Source organism: Poecilia formosa, unplaced genomic scaffold (genome assembly GCF_000485575.1).
Source record: "Poecilia formosa unplaced genomic scaffold, Poecilia_formosa-5.1.2 Scaffold117, whole genome shotgun sequence".
NCBI classification, from domain to species: domain Eukaryota; kingdom Metazoa; phylum Chordata; class Actinopteri; order Cyprinodontiformes; family Poeciliidae; genus Poecilia; species Poecilia formosa.
In genome coordinates, this window is record NW_006800056.1 from 1251544 (window position 1) to 1266117 (window position 14574).

The 14574-nt window shown below is 42.4% G+C and overlaps 1 protein-coding gene across 1 annotated transcript in view; it reads right to left on the reverse strand.

Annotated features, from left to right (window-relative positions):
• Window positions 1-14574, reverse strand: part of lef1 (lymphoid enhancer-binding factor 1) — an 87805-nt gene that overhangs the window by 22773 nt on the left and 50458 nt on the right. Inside the window, exons 4-6 of the mRNA XM_007560636.2 lie at window positions 7301-7433; window positions 1435-1525; window positions 1122-1136 (exon numbers count right to left, since the gene is read on the reverse strand). Coding sequence (XP_007560698.1) covers window positions 1122-1136; window positions 1435-1525; window positions 7301-7433 — 239 coding nt within the window. The remainder of the gene's footprint in view (window positions 1-1121; window positions 1137-1434; window positions 1526-7300; window positions 7434-14574) is intronic.

A 14574-nucleotide genomic window follows, 5' to 3' on the forward strand; every position in this document is an offset into this window, starting at 1 on the left:
TTCTTATAGCATATAACTATATACTAAAGCTAAATGAGCAGAACAAAAAGAATACTTGCTAATGGCTAATAGCAGAGCTAATTTTTTATTTGAAAACGTTTAGCGCTGTTAGCTTCCTCTGTTTTTACGGATAAATTCTAATTTACTTCTTTATTTTGTAAACTTTCAGTTCAATAATGTTCAACATCTGTGTTGAATTTTTGTTATTGACTATTAAGAACTCAAGTAGTTAGACGTTTATATTTATGCTCTTATTTTGAAGTGAAAGTACTTCCCCTCGCGATCTATCATTTTTTCCCCCAATAACTTTATCTAAAACAAGAAACATACAGGAACAAAATAACTCGGAGAGCAAAATACAGATGTAAGTAAATATCTCAGCACTTTGTATAACTTGCAAATTATGTCAAAATTAAATTGGTGCTCGAGGGTTTCAGTCTTTCAATGGCAGATATAATTTGAATACAGGTTAGCATTCTAGCATTAACTGTCAATAAATAGCAACAGAGTTAGCGATACGCAACAACTGAAACCAAGAGTAAAGTTCCAAAAAATAAAAAAAATCTGACACTGTAGAGGGCGATACATTATGTTGCAGCAAATATTGCGTCTTTGACACATGGTGGATATCAACATGTTTGAAATTAGCATATTGCTTTTGGCTACCTTAACATTGATGAAAAAGTACTAGTTCCACTGGAAGATAATTTCACTCATAACAAGACATTTTCCCCATGTTATAAGTGAAATAATCTTTCAGTACTTGTTCATCAATAATAAGGAATTATTGACTTAAACAAGCTCTTAAAGCTATCTGTAAGGTAGTTTTGTCTTATTTTAAGAGTATCAAGATATTTGGACTATAAACTAAACAAAAATACTTTGGAACCACAACACAAAAACATAAAATCTTACTGGGTGCTACGCAGTGGTTGCAGAAATGTGACCATGGTTTAAAAATCCTTTAATGGTTTAAGAAAGTTGGCAAAACTGATTTTCGTCTTCAAAAGTGACACTAAATGTAAAATGGAGCCAAAAGCTGGAGGTAATCAGATTTTCAGGGAAGAGAGGATGAATGACTGGCTTAACACATTTGTGTGTTGCTTTCCACATGGCTTCACTCAGCCTGACACGAACTGAAAAAAGATGAAACAAAGCAAAACAAAAACAAAAAGGAGGCTGGAAACGTATTTCTCAATCACAGAGCGAGTGTTGAAGAGACGAGTGCTTCAGAAGCTTTGATGGAGGTTAAGGAGATGCAGCAGCAGGGGGGAAGCTGGATGTGCAGTGCGGTCGGAGCCACAGCAGCGCTGCAGAACCAGCCAGACGCAGACCTCCCTGCTGCAGCTGCAGCTGCAGACCGGCTCTGCTCACCAGAGTCAGCGGCTGCTCTGCATCAGCATTAATCACCCAGAACCGCCGTGTGTGACTCACCATCCCAGAGGGGGCGTGATCTGTCCCACTCCTCCAGGAGACAGGGAGTAGAAGTTGGGCATGTCTGGTCCAGGATGATGCCTGGGCATCCCTGCAAACAGAAACCGTGTTCAGATACAGAGCATACAGTCATAAAAAAGGTCAAGTCAAGTCTAGTCAAGGCACTTAACACCTTAAAAACATAATATAGTCATGAAAACAAATAGAAAACCTGACATTTTGTCCAATGCCATCATCAAAATGATCAAATATGTTGATCAATGTTCCAGTTACTACTAATCAAAGGCAGCTCTAAACTTCTAGCCTTGCTTTAGAGGAACTCAGTGTTTCGATTGTTTTGCAGTTTTCTGGAAGTTTGTTCCAGATTTGTGGTACATAGAAGCTGAATGCTGCTTCCCCATGTTTGGACCTGATTGGTCTGGAAAGTCGATACAATGACTGCAGATCTTTAATGTATTGTGGTGCTAAGCCGTTCAGTGATTTATAAACCAACAGCAGTATTTTAAAGTCTACTCTCTCAGTGTAGGGACTTTAGAACCGGGGTGATGTGCTCCATCTTCTGGTTTTAGTCAGAACCCCAGCAGCAGCGTTCTGGATCAGATAGATTTTTTTAGGCAGACCTGTGAAGACACTGTGGGAGTAACCAATGCGACTAAAGATAAACACATGGATGAGTTTCTCTAGATCTTGAGACTTTAGTCCTTTAATAGTGGAAATGCTCTTCAGATGATAGAAGGCCGACTTTGTAACCGTCTTTATGTGGTTTTGAAGGTTCAGGTCAGATTTAAGCCTCTTCTCTAGTTTCCAGTTGTAATAAATGAAGCTGTGCTTTGACTCTATATTGTTCCTCTTTGGGTCCAAAGAAAAAAACTTCAGTTTTGCTTCTGATCATTTGGAGAAAGTTATGCCACCAGAACACATTCAATTATTCCAAGCATCATTTCAGAACATAGAAGGGTTCATAGTTACCCGGTGACTTCAAAATCAAGAGCTGTTACATCTGCATAGTTATGATAGATAATCTTATTTCCTGCTATAAACTGAGCCAGTGGGAGCATGTAGATATTAAATAAGAGGGGTCCCAGGATTAAACCTCCACATGTGATTTCTGACTGTTCCAATGAGAAGCTGCCTACTGAAACCAAGAAGTCCCTCTCCTTTAGTCAGACTCAAACCAGTCCAGTACTGGGACTGCAGAGTCTGATCCAGTTCTCAAGGTAAAATAACGAGCCAAATCTTTTCAGCTTGGTCTTGGAGAGCCTTGGAGCTCATTTTATTTTAGAGACTCTTCCAATCCCACAACAATGTTCTTTAAAGTCCTGGAGTTTAACTTTACTCAGATTTCATTGAGATTCACACTGAATGTGTTTTAAACAGTGAAAGGTTCTTACAGTTAGGGTCTGAAAATGACTTCTGACTTCTGAAAGGATGTGCGCAGAGCCGGATCCCTTTCAGTGTTTCTGATTCCTTAAGCTGGATAGCTGAAGCTTTTTCCCTGCTAAGCTCTTCAATCTGCAGCTCCTACCGAGCTTCAAGGTCAAGAGGTTTATTTTAGTGACACAACGTAGTAAAAACAGAACGGCAGGAGGACAAACATCTGCTTTCCTTCCTGCTACTTTCAACCCATCCTTCACTTGGTTCCGATTTCCCCCCCAAGCAGCCAGACTTACCTTAAATCTTTAATAAACATTTCTCCAGGTTTTTGGAGAAATCTGGACTTAGGCTGCTTGTCACTTGATGGGTTTTTGTATTTTTAATAATTGTTGACATTTACATTTTGGATATCTACTTTAAATCCTGTTTTATGTCAGACATTTTACATTTTTTGTTTTATTTAGAAAGATTCCACAACATGCCATCATGCAAAAAGTATTCCAACCTTAGCCCCTCGAAAGTTTTCATATTTTCTCATGCAGCAAGATCAAACTTCAAAATATTTCATGTGCAGTATTTTCCCAGACCATACGCAACTTTGGAGTAAAATTTGCATTTGTCAAAAAATGCATCATGTAGAGGAAAAAACCAATATAAGACAAGTTATACAGAGTATATATATAACCCTAACCCAGTCTCTGACGCATCGATATCCGAGCTCTAAATCAGGTTGATCAGAACAACCCTAAAATCTGACTCTACTCCATTTTTGTTTTTTTGTTTTTTTGAAGAAGGAGCGTTCGGGCTCTTCTTCAGAGGTTTTTGTGTTGTTTCATTCCTTCAGTGGTTCTTGCTGCCACCAAAACGAGGAGAGGAACAGGTTGCTCAAAGGGCTTGGATCGTTTGTGCAGTGCTGCATAAGAGAACCGCAGCAGCTGAAAATGTAATAAATGATGCAATTGTTGGTCCCTAATCGAACAAAGACTACTGGACAATCTGGTGGGAAAACAGCCTGAGAATATTTGATAATGTGGGTTCAGCTGTGCAGGAGTTTTTCAACAATCATGTTTAGTTAAACTGGAGATAAAGTCATATGGACCCAAATCAGTTCCAGATTTGTATTCGTTTTATTTTCTGCTTTTATGAAGGGTCAATTTTGGCCTAATTTGTGTGAAAACATTAATATACCCAACATTTTTGAATAAACCCAATTATTCATGAAACCTGTTGATTTTGTGTGAATCTGAGAGATTGGAAATTCACGCAAAACCTCCACAGCCCTCAAGAAAAAAAGCTGCATATACTAATTTATGTTTGCTAATCAGATTATTCCTGAATTCAGCTATTAACACTGGATTTTATTCAGGGGTATCAGAGTAAAAGGTGGAAGTGGATTCCAGACTTTTTACTTTTATATGCATTTTGCACTTATGTTCTACTTTCGACATCAATAGATCAACGCAAAGAGAAACTGAAAGATCTTCAGGATATCTGGAGAGCGTTTGATCGAGAAGACGACATGGAAGCCAGGCGACTTGGAAGGAAAATAAATTATTATTAAATTAATAATTAAAATTATGGGAAGCCTTTTTCATAGCGCAATCCAGTGACATGAAAGGGAAGAAAAGGTCAGATGCCTTTCCTCCTCTATCATTCCCAGCCAAGGTCTGCAGAGGCCTGCATCCTCTTCCTCAGAGAGGAAGGCCGAGTGGGAGGCTCCCATCTGCAGAGCCGTGGCTAATCTGCTACCTCACACTCCTCTGTGCGCTAGCCTCGTCCCTCTCACCTGTAGAAAACCTTTGTTTTCCTCTCGTTGCCACTGAAATCCAGCAGACATTCCCACCGGAAGCCGCCGATCCGTCTAATTCTGGTCCCCGTCTTCATTTCTTTAATTCAACATGCTTCTCCTCTGCCCCCTCCCTCCGCTCGACCTTCCATCCCACACAGCAGCCCCGTGCATATTAGAGCTCATAATGAGAAAATCCATGATTGTTTTTCATAATTAACGAGCAGATCAAAGTCTGAGCCCTCTGAAGGAAGCAGAGCAGCTATTGGTCGATTCGAGAGGGAGAGAAAGAGCAAGAGGGACAGCTAAAAAAAATTTAAAAAGAGAGATTTGGTTTTAAGCATCCTCAGCTTAGCTTCACTGATACACATGAATACGCCTGGGGAAATCATTTACAGCTAATTCTGCAGCCAGATTGCTTGTACGTGGATTTCTGTTGGGTTGTGAGAGTGCAGATCAAATGCAGGAAGAAAAAAAAAAACGGCCCTCTGGGGATTTTTTTCCTCTCCTTATTGTCAGGAATTGATGTGAAAAGTAGAAACCTTTTCTCTGAAATCTAGTTTTTTCTTTATTTGTTTCCTGTTTGTTCTTTCATGCTTCGACATCACAGCGCATGTTGGCAGACGCAAGGCGTATGTGGAGCACAGCTTCCTCACATCTCCGCTCCGCAGCATTATTTATAGCCGGTCCCGTCTTCATCATCTTCATCATCGCAGGAGAAGAAAGCGAGAAGGTGGAGGACGAAACGCCGTTTTTTTCTTTCCTCAGCATCATGGAGAAGCTGCCAAGGCCTCCAGCTGTGCGGGCCGCGCCGCCTCGTCCAAACTGTCAGAGCTGCAGCTTGATCTTATTCCTGCGAGCCGAGCCGAACCGAGCCGAGCTGAGGGAGCGGCCGGCCGACGAGCGGCTTCAAACCAGATCCCACTTCACCGTGACACCTTCGGGTCGGCGCGTCTCTACTGATTCCTGACAGCAGCGACAATCAGAAGAAGAAGAAAAACACTGGAGCGTTGCACAAGTTAAATAAAAATTGGGTTCAACAATGTGTCGCTGCAGTATTTTTAGCGAGCGCTTTATTTTCTTCCAGAGCTTGAAGTCTTTCATCAAAGGCTGCTCGTTTGTCATCAGACGGCGACTTGGGTTTATTTTAAGGCCTGAGCAAACTGAGAACTCTTTTAGCTGTTTTACAAATTTATAATTGCATGACAAGTCGTCTATCGTCTTGTTTTAATCTCTATAAGAACCGTATTGTAAATATGTTTCTTTAACCCAGTGATGAGTGAATCAGTTGGGCCTAAGCTACTCTGTTCTGTGATCCTGTTTACCTGCCTCTTATATTTTAATCCTACATGTTTGGACCTTTAGGTTGTTTTCACACCTGGCTTCTCCAACTGATGACAAAAAAATGCATCATTGTTACATTTTCAGCCGGTTCGGTTCTCTTTCCCACTGAACTGTGTTAAACAAACCAAACTAATTGAAAAACCTGTTTCCCTCAGCACAGGGGAACAGGCACTGCGCCCCCTCACCTGTGGGGGCGCTGCGCCAAGAACTATGGGAGGAAATGACGCAGAAACCTCCAAACAGACACCGAGACCAACTTCCTTCTTCACAAAATATAAACAAAAATGGAGCTATATCATATTTTAGCGATGGGAGGATTTGTCATTTGTCTTTGGTACAAGATCACAATCCATTTCTAGCTAGCGCCAGACTAGCGCATTTGTTTGGGTTGTATTTACCCAGAATGCCCTGTACAGTACTCCACTTCCTGCGGTCTCAGGTCCACTTGCATTCACATTTCCATTTGAACCGCATCAGAATTTAGTTCAACCAAACCCATATTGAGGTTTGTAGGTGGACCAGAGTTTGCTATTTTAGTTTGAGTACGCATTCACTCCTCCCCAAATGAACCGGACATTCAAGGCAAATGAACTGGAGTTCGATTAATGGTGTTTTCACACCTGATAGTTTGGTAAATTCAGTTCCACTGGGTTCCAAAATTGCAACATTTGTTACATTTTCATCTGCTGTGGCTGTTTGTGTCACTGCACTGAGTCAACCCAATCAGACCCATTGAGCAACCTGTTCCCCTCCTCACCTCTGGGGGCGCTGCACCAAGAACCTCTGAAGGAAACAACATAGGTTTGGTGGGCACTGCTAGCTCATTAGTTGGATATGATACATGAAGAGAAGGACGATATCAGTCCAACAGGTCCTGCTGTTTATTATCTCAGTTCAGCACTGCTAGCCCAGTTTCTTCTCTGATTTTGGATAAATTGTTGTGAACTGCTGCTATGAAAATAAACTGAACCGGATGCATATTATTTGGTGTTTGAACTTTCTTAACTGTTTCTGAAGAGAGTTTCAAGTATTTCCTGGTTCTTGTGGTCCAGAACCCTTTGAATACTACGGGTTCGCTACACAGAAGCAAGGAAAATGTGTGCAGCATCAGGTGGGGGAGGGGCAGCACTGTGGTGCTCTATAAGACTTCCTCTGCCGACCCTGCTCCCTCGTTAGAAACACTTTAAACAATGAGAGAAACTTTTAGAGACCTCAGTGAAAGTTTCATCGCCCCATGACTACAATTAAGTCTTAAACTGAACTGCAGCCCGTTTAACGTTCCTCCCATCACTTTTAAATGTCAAAAAAAAAAAGATGCTGAACATCTTCATCACCGTCCTGCTGCTGTCAGCGTGTCTCTACCTTGTTTGTTGCCTCCATCCTGGGGGTGATGGCCGGAGTGGGACCCCGGGGCGAAGTGCTCGTCGCTGTACGTGATGAGCGGCGTGAGCGGGTGGACGGCGTGGGACGGCTGCACCACCGGGACTTTGTTGGACTGAGGAGACAAAAAGGAGGACGTGAAAACCATTAGACTCATCTGCTTTACGTTATTTGCAACATGACTCAGTTTGCCGCTGCGTGACGCACGGATAACGCAACGCAGCTGCAGGTTCCGGTCTCTAAAGTTTTGTTCAGGAGGACGAAATAATTTCGTAAATTTCTCGTCTTGAAGCCTGGTAGCTCCAAACTTTATTTAGCCTAGGTCAGCGGGACTGAAACCCCGACTCCCTGGAGGGAGGCCGGGAAAACAAGTCAAAGGATGCAAACGGGAGGAGCGAAAAGAAGCAGCGTGTTCGGCGGAGCGCAGAGGAGAGGGAGAGAAATCAGAGAGTTGCAAGGTAGAGCTGGAGCAGAGGTCTGAGGCGGAGGATCAAAGGCAGTCATTAGCTGGTGAATAAGGGGAGTTCATTACAGAGCCAGAGCCGGGGGATGAGGGAGGGAGAGGAGGGCGGGGGACTGACGAGAGAAAGCAGAAAATATCTGCAGCAGCTTTTAGGAGACGGGTGATCACGCAAACGGCGGCCTGACTGTAAACTTTCATCCCCAGCTGACTCACAGAGACGACCTCAGAGGGAAACCGGTCCAAAACCGGCCCGACCCACAACGGCTAACCACTTCATCTGCAGCACACACATGGAAACACTCAGCCATGCTAAATCTACTGTTCGCCATCTGAGCCGAGCTGCAGTCCAAACCTCCACAGGAAGTACGGCTAAATGCGGGACACGTTGGGGCGCGCCTGGACGAGACGCGGCGTCCACCGCACCGCTTCGGTTTTATCAACACCGCACTTCCAGACGGTTCTATCAAGATGAAGAACCGCCACCTTTTCCGGTCATTAAACACAACATGGATGAACTTTGATGCACTTTCTGATTTTAATAAAAGAAATCATACCAAGGTTAGAGGCAGACTGCGCTTTAAATAGAAACGTTGCTAAACTAAAGGTGTGCTTTAGCATACCTAAAACACATTATTCCCATTATTGGGAATAATGGGTCGAAGGCAGTCGGATCTGATACATGAAGAGATGGAGGCTACAGCATGAATCAGTCCAACAGGCCCTGCTGTTTATCACCTCAGTGCCGTGGTGGGCAGTTAGCTGTGCTAACCATAAACCACTAATCATGAACATTAGTTCTGCTAACGCTAAAGAACTATATCAACATGATATTTAACAGAAGCTAATGCTAAAGTACTTCAACAACACAGTAATTAGCAAAAGCTAATGCTAAAGCGCTAACTTTAATCCATGTTATGCCTGCCCTTGAAAAACTACAACCCTCGAGAAACAATTTAATTTTGACATAATTACATTTTCTATAGTCTTCTTATGTTGAAATATAATTATTGTTGAAAAAAGAGAACAAAAGAAGAGGAAATGGAGCTGCTGCACAGTTTCAGCCAACTTCAAACTAAGAGCATGACTATAAACATCTAACTATTTGAATCATTCTTTAGTCGATAATCAAGCGCTAAACGTAAATTTGCTTCACTGTTAGCGTGTTAGCTGAAGAGTGCCCAGCACTTTATGTAACAAAGATCATTTTTCTCACTTTTTCACTGTCTGGAACATCTTTTGAACTGCAAGTAAAAATATGTGCTTCTGTTTATTCAGGAAGCCAGTTAACCAGTTAAGCATTGTGTTACGTGCGCTAAATGTTTTTAAAATAAGCAAGTGCTAAACAAAAACTTAGCTCTGCTGTTAGCGCTTTAGCAGAAGTGTTCCCACCACCGTCTCTGTGTATTTTGGGGTTTTACAATTTACTGACCCTTTAAATAAAGTAATTCTCTTAAAGAGACGATATAACAAACTGCTTTTATTGTTGTCTAATGACTTGTGTGCTAAAGTGACATTCCTACAGTGCCAAGCAGTGACTGGTTCCCTCATCATACTCACACACACACACACACACGCACACACACTTCATAAAACCTCTCCAACACGGGATGCCTGGAATGTCTGAGTTTCTGCGATCCTCTCTCAGGCTGGCACCAGCTTCGGTTTAAGGCCCCCCTCTCCTTTCCATCACCCTTTGGGAACGTCCTAACCATGAAACGAAAGCGTCCCCGACCACACGAGGCATCATTTACCCCGGCTCCCTAATCAGGCCGAGGCTCCAATCCCTTCTGCCAATTTAGCTCCTCGTCTTTCCAGCTCGGCTTTAAGCCTCGCGGCGCTCCATCAAACACGGGACGCAGTGGACTCTCTGATGTGTGGCCTGTTTCAGGGAAAACAAAAACTGCCAGCACTGAGCTTCAGCTCAGGTGAAACAGCTTCTTTGACCTCCAGTCACAAAGGGTCAAAGGTGACGGGATAATCCAGGAAGGTGGGAGTGTCTCCAAAGAGGGACAGCCTTCTTAATGAGGCTGTTAAACCAGAAGGGACGGACTAACCAGGCCAAAGGGAGCAGGACATGCCCACACTGGAGGCTAAATTACAGCTTTCTCGCCCGTATTATTTTAATCCTCTCCACTCCCATTTGTTCTCCTGTGGGAATGAGATAAGAACCCGAAAGTCTCTCAACTTGTAGAGGAGAAAAAGCTCCTGGAAGTGACCAACTCTGGAGGAGCAGCTCCTCAGCTTCTCCCAGTTCCAGCTGTCAAATCCCATTTTTCATCAAGTTCCCAATAAACAGCTTCCATTCAGGGAGAAAGAAAGGCAAATCCACCATGGAAGAGCTGCAGACCTGTGACCAATACAGAATAAATGGCTTTTTGGCTGAACGACAACAACATTTCCTTATAGAGGAAAGAAGAGTCATCGATAACGGGACAGTTTAAGATGTATAATCCAAAGACGGGGAGCGTCGGTTCTTTAGAGTTCAGGAACAACATCCTGGCATTGATCAAGGAGCGAAGATGAGTTTGTTTTCGACTTCGTCCTACGTTTCATCCAACGGGATGGGAAGCAGGAATGTTCTGGACCCTGAATCGGATCGATTCCTGGGACAATCGGGACCGTGGAGGTAGAATCCTAAAACGGTCTAATGGAAACCGTGTTTCCTTTGGAGCTGCTCAATATGGCTGGAAAACGTGTCAAGATACAGAGGTTACATATCAGTCAATATCGATATTTATTGATTAGTTTTAATGTTTAAATATCTGAAATACTGTCAAACTGGTGGCATGACCTTTCCCCTATTGCTAGAGGTGAGGTGGAAACATTTGTCGAATAAGTTCTGATGCAGCAAACTTTTACCTCACATTACTAATCAGTCGTTTCTGCCATTGGACTCATTTCTTTCTCTACGTCTCCAGACACTTTATCACATCGCCAACAAATAAGACAAAACAATTACAGCTTTCTGAAAACCTCTCTCCATATTTCTCTTCCATGCTAGTTTGCAGCTTCTTACTTCCTGCCTGTTACAGCTGTGCGCTCCGCCAACACTGACAACATTACGCCAGCCTGCTTGATTCAACCCAAACCTGTAGAGGCATAATTTACATTTTCTGTTTTGCTACGTTTTAAAAGTTTTATCTAAAATCACATGACAGTTGGATGAAAACTCTACACCTGTTGCCTTCTTTTGGAAAGTTTTCAGACATTTCCCACTGAAGGGGACTTCAGGACAGTCCCAGAATTTCCCTTTTTTCTGGGAATGCCATGGGATTCCCAAAGAGAAACCGGAGAGTTTCTCTAGACAGCCGGACGCCAAAAGTTTTCTCTTTGGACTTGCTGTCTCACCAACTTGGCTTTGGGTGTAGGTAGACAGAGTTCCCTCCGAAGGACTACTGTCGCCTTATTGTATTATTTTGGTTACTATCAATGAAAAGATACAGAAAAATATCAACCAGGAAATGTTTATGTAGCAACACACATCAGCTTCCTGAATGTGCCTCTGATATTTTTAAAATAAACTAAAATTAGGAACAGAAAGGGAAAAAACTGGTTTGAAATGCAAACTAATTAAAGACACTGAGTTTGTTTGAGCTGTGATCCCGTCTCGTTCCCACCATGAGCGACTCCAAAAGCTCCAGTGGAGGGCAGCCATACTGGAAGTCTTTCCGTTTCACTGGACAAATAATAGGCTTACACTGCAAAAACACAAAATCTACCAAACTATGTTTGTCTAGTGTCTACTGCAAATATCTTAGAACACTTTAAATAAGACAAGACTAACTGAAAAGCAACGTTTTACAATATGTGAGCTTGTTTTGTCCCATTCCTTAATATTGATGAAAATATACTAGTAATACTGGCAGATTTTCTTCACTTCTAACTTTCGTAAAATGTCTTGTTAGAAATAATCTGCCAGTGGAACTAGAACTGTTTCAATATGAAGGAATTATTGACTTGAAACAAGCTCCTACATCTTGATGAAAAGTTACTGCTAAGTTAGTTTTGTCTTATTTTAAGTGTACTTAGATATCTGCACTAGAAACTAGACCAAAAATACTTGGTAAGATTTACCGTTTTTGCAGTGTGGGACTTCTTCTTTGCTTAGGAAGAGCGGAAGAAGGGAGACAGAGAAGACTGATCATATCCAGGCTTGGCTGGGCCTTCAGATGTGGTTTCAGGTGAAATTTATTGTCTGGAACCGGCGCTGGCAGGAAGCCCTGGGTGGACAGAGGCTGTGGGCGTTTATTTGGTCCCTTTAAAGGCGGGTGATCATGAGAAATACGTCACACCAGAACCATCCACCCCTCCTAAATGTTGCCTTCTGAACCATCCTCTCCTTCTTCCGCCTCACAGCGCAGCTTTTGTACTCCACTCAATTATAGCACTTCTGCAGAGTGGAGTGGGGGGAAAAAAGGCGAAAGCGGGAATTTTATAATAATCACTTCCCACTTCTGTAATTTATATGCAATGAGGACTCTTGGAGCCGGCGGCTACAATCAAGAGAGTAGAAACGGTGTGAGGTGTTTCACAAACAGCTGGGGAGTCGGCAGCTCGAGTGGCGGTGGTGGGTTCCCATGCTGCTAAATCTGCCCACTAAAAGAAACCCTTCTCACCCGAAACACACCCAGGCGACTCCCCGAAATCCTACAGGACAAAGATGCACTGCAAACCCAGCATGGGATGTGAACAGATGAGGCAAGCAGCTGAAATGGTTTGCTGTGAGATATAATTCACACTCAAGGTTGCCAGATCTGACTGACAGTTTCCAGTGAAACCAGCCCAACTCCAAAAGAAACAGAGCAAATCTCAACCTCTAATGAAACCCGTGTTGGGAGCGCCAGATACCATCAATTAAATATCCGGAAATTTCTCACATGCCCACAACGCTGGAGGACAAAAAGGCGATTCATTCACTTGCCATCAAAAGGCAACGAAATGAAACCTGGAGATGTAGGTATTATTAATTTAGTGCCACAGCAAAGTGAAAATACAGAAAAAACGCACTCTTCAGACCCGTTGCCATAGCAACTAACTGACAACAGCTCCACTAGTGTATCAGGATTCAACACCAAAAACCACGCAAACGTTTCCCCACACAAAGACCAGAAGATTCAGTCCGTCACAGTTTCATGTTTTCAGGTTTGATGTTTATTTTGTGATTATTAAGAAGTGATCGTCTGAATGAAGCAAAGGTTGATTAAATCATTTAAAACATCTGACCTGTCAGAAAGTTCACATGTGCTTCGCTTTTTTTATTTTCACTGAACCAAAACGCACCAAATTCCACAACACGTCTACATGTTAATGTTAACAAGGTCAAGCTAGCATAGAATTAAAAATAAGAAATAATTCTGCAGAAAATGACTGAAAACAGGGAAGGAGTCACTGCCGAAATCCAAACAACTCCCGGCATACAAAACATAATTTATACCCAAATTTTAACTTTATTTAATGGAAATAACTCCTCACTGATGCACAGATAGACATCCTGTTACTTGAATACTTGTGTTGACTCTTGTGTTTTTCTTCCAATTAAAAAAAACAACCCAATAAAGTTGGGGTTTATGACGACGTATTAGGGCCAACGTAGGTAGAAATAAAAGAGTAAATTTCCACCAAAACCTCAGAAATTTTTAGATTAATCTTAGAAATGTTCTAAAATTTGAAAATGTTTGGCTTTTGCACATTCCAAGTTTTTCTAGAAAATTTTTGACTTTAATTTCAAAATACTTTAGATTTTTGTAGCAAATTTTAAACTTTTTAAAGTCAGAAATGTCCACGTTTTGTCTAGAAAATTTCTGAGATCAATCTAAAAATTTCTGAGTGTTGTGGCAGAAATGTACTCCTCCTTTCTTCCTTTACAATGGCCCTAATAAGGCATCGCAGTTTGTTCCAGCCTAACATGTTCAAAAGCATCCCAATTGGGCGGAAACCCACCCAACCTGGCAACACGTTTTCCACTTGAGGAGAACCTTTTCAGGGTGACATCAGAGCGCCCACTCCCTTCTCCAGACCATTTATTTCCACAGACAATAGACTCAAAGCATCTGTAAATGCTAAATGTTTGCGTATGAAGCAAAGGGTGTGCCGGCTGCTGAATTCCTACAGTCATCCCAGGACCAGGTGTGTTTGTGTCCAACAAAAGAGAGCAAACATCGTCCTGCAGTAGCGTCTCTTTTGGAGACCAACCTGCAGAAGCCTAAATAAATAACCAATTACCATCCGCAGAGCCGCTTGAACTCTGCCGGCTTCGAGTGAGGCTCTAAAAACGGAATATTTCTCCAGCAGGATTGCCCCTTGGCCAGGGGGCTTAATGTAACCAAACCCAATTAATGAGGAAGAAAGCCAGGCTGCCAGCAAGCGAGGCGGCACCAGGAGCCCAGGGTAATGAAGCCAACCGTGGGGACAGCAGCAGCAGGAAAAGCCTGCCCTGGAGACGAATATCCATCTGTTATGAGTCCCAATCTTTCCCTCTGCCCCCCTTTCACTCCAATCAAAATCCCCTTCATGCTAATCAGAGCTCAACAGTAGAAAGGAAACGTTTAAGGCGACAGTCGGTTGATAGAAATGACCAGAGCTCTGTTTGAGTTCGGTTTGGAGAAGCAAAAACTAACATCTTCAATGACAAAGTTTCAATTTAAATCTGAGAAAAAAAGGAAGAAAAAAAACCCTGAATATGTTCATGTTTCATGAATCAGAAACCAGGTAGCTAAAAACCAGAATGTGTTCATGTTTCATGAATCAGAAACCAGGTAGCTAAAAACCAGAATGTGTTCATGTTGCATGAATC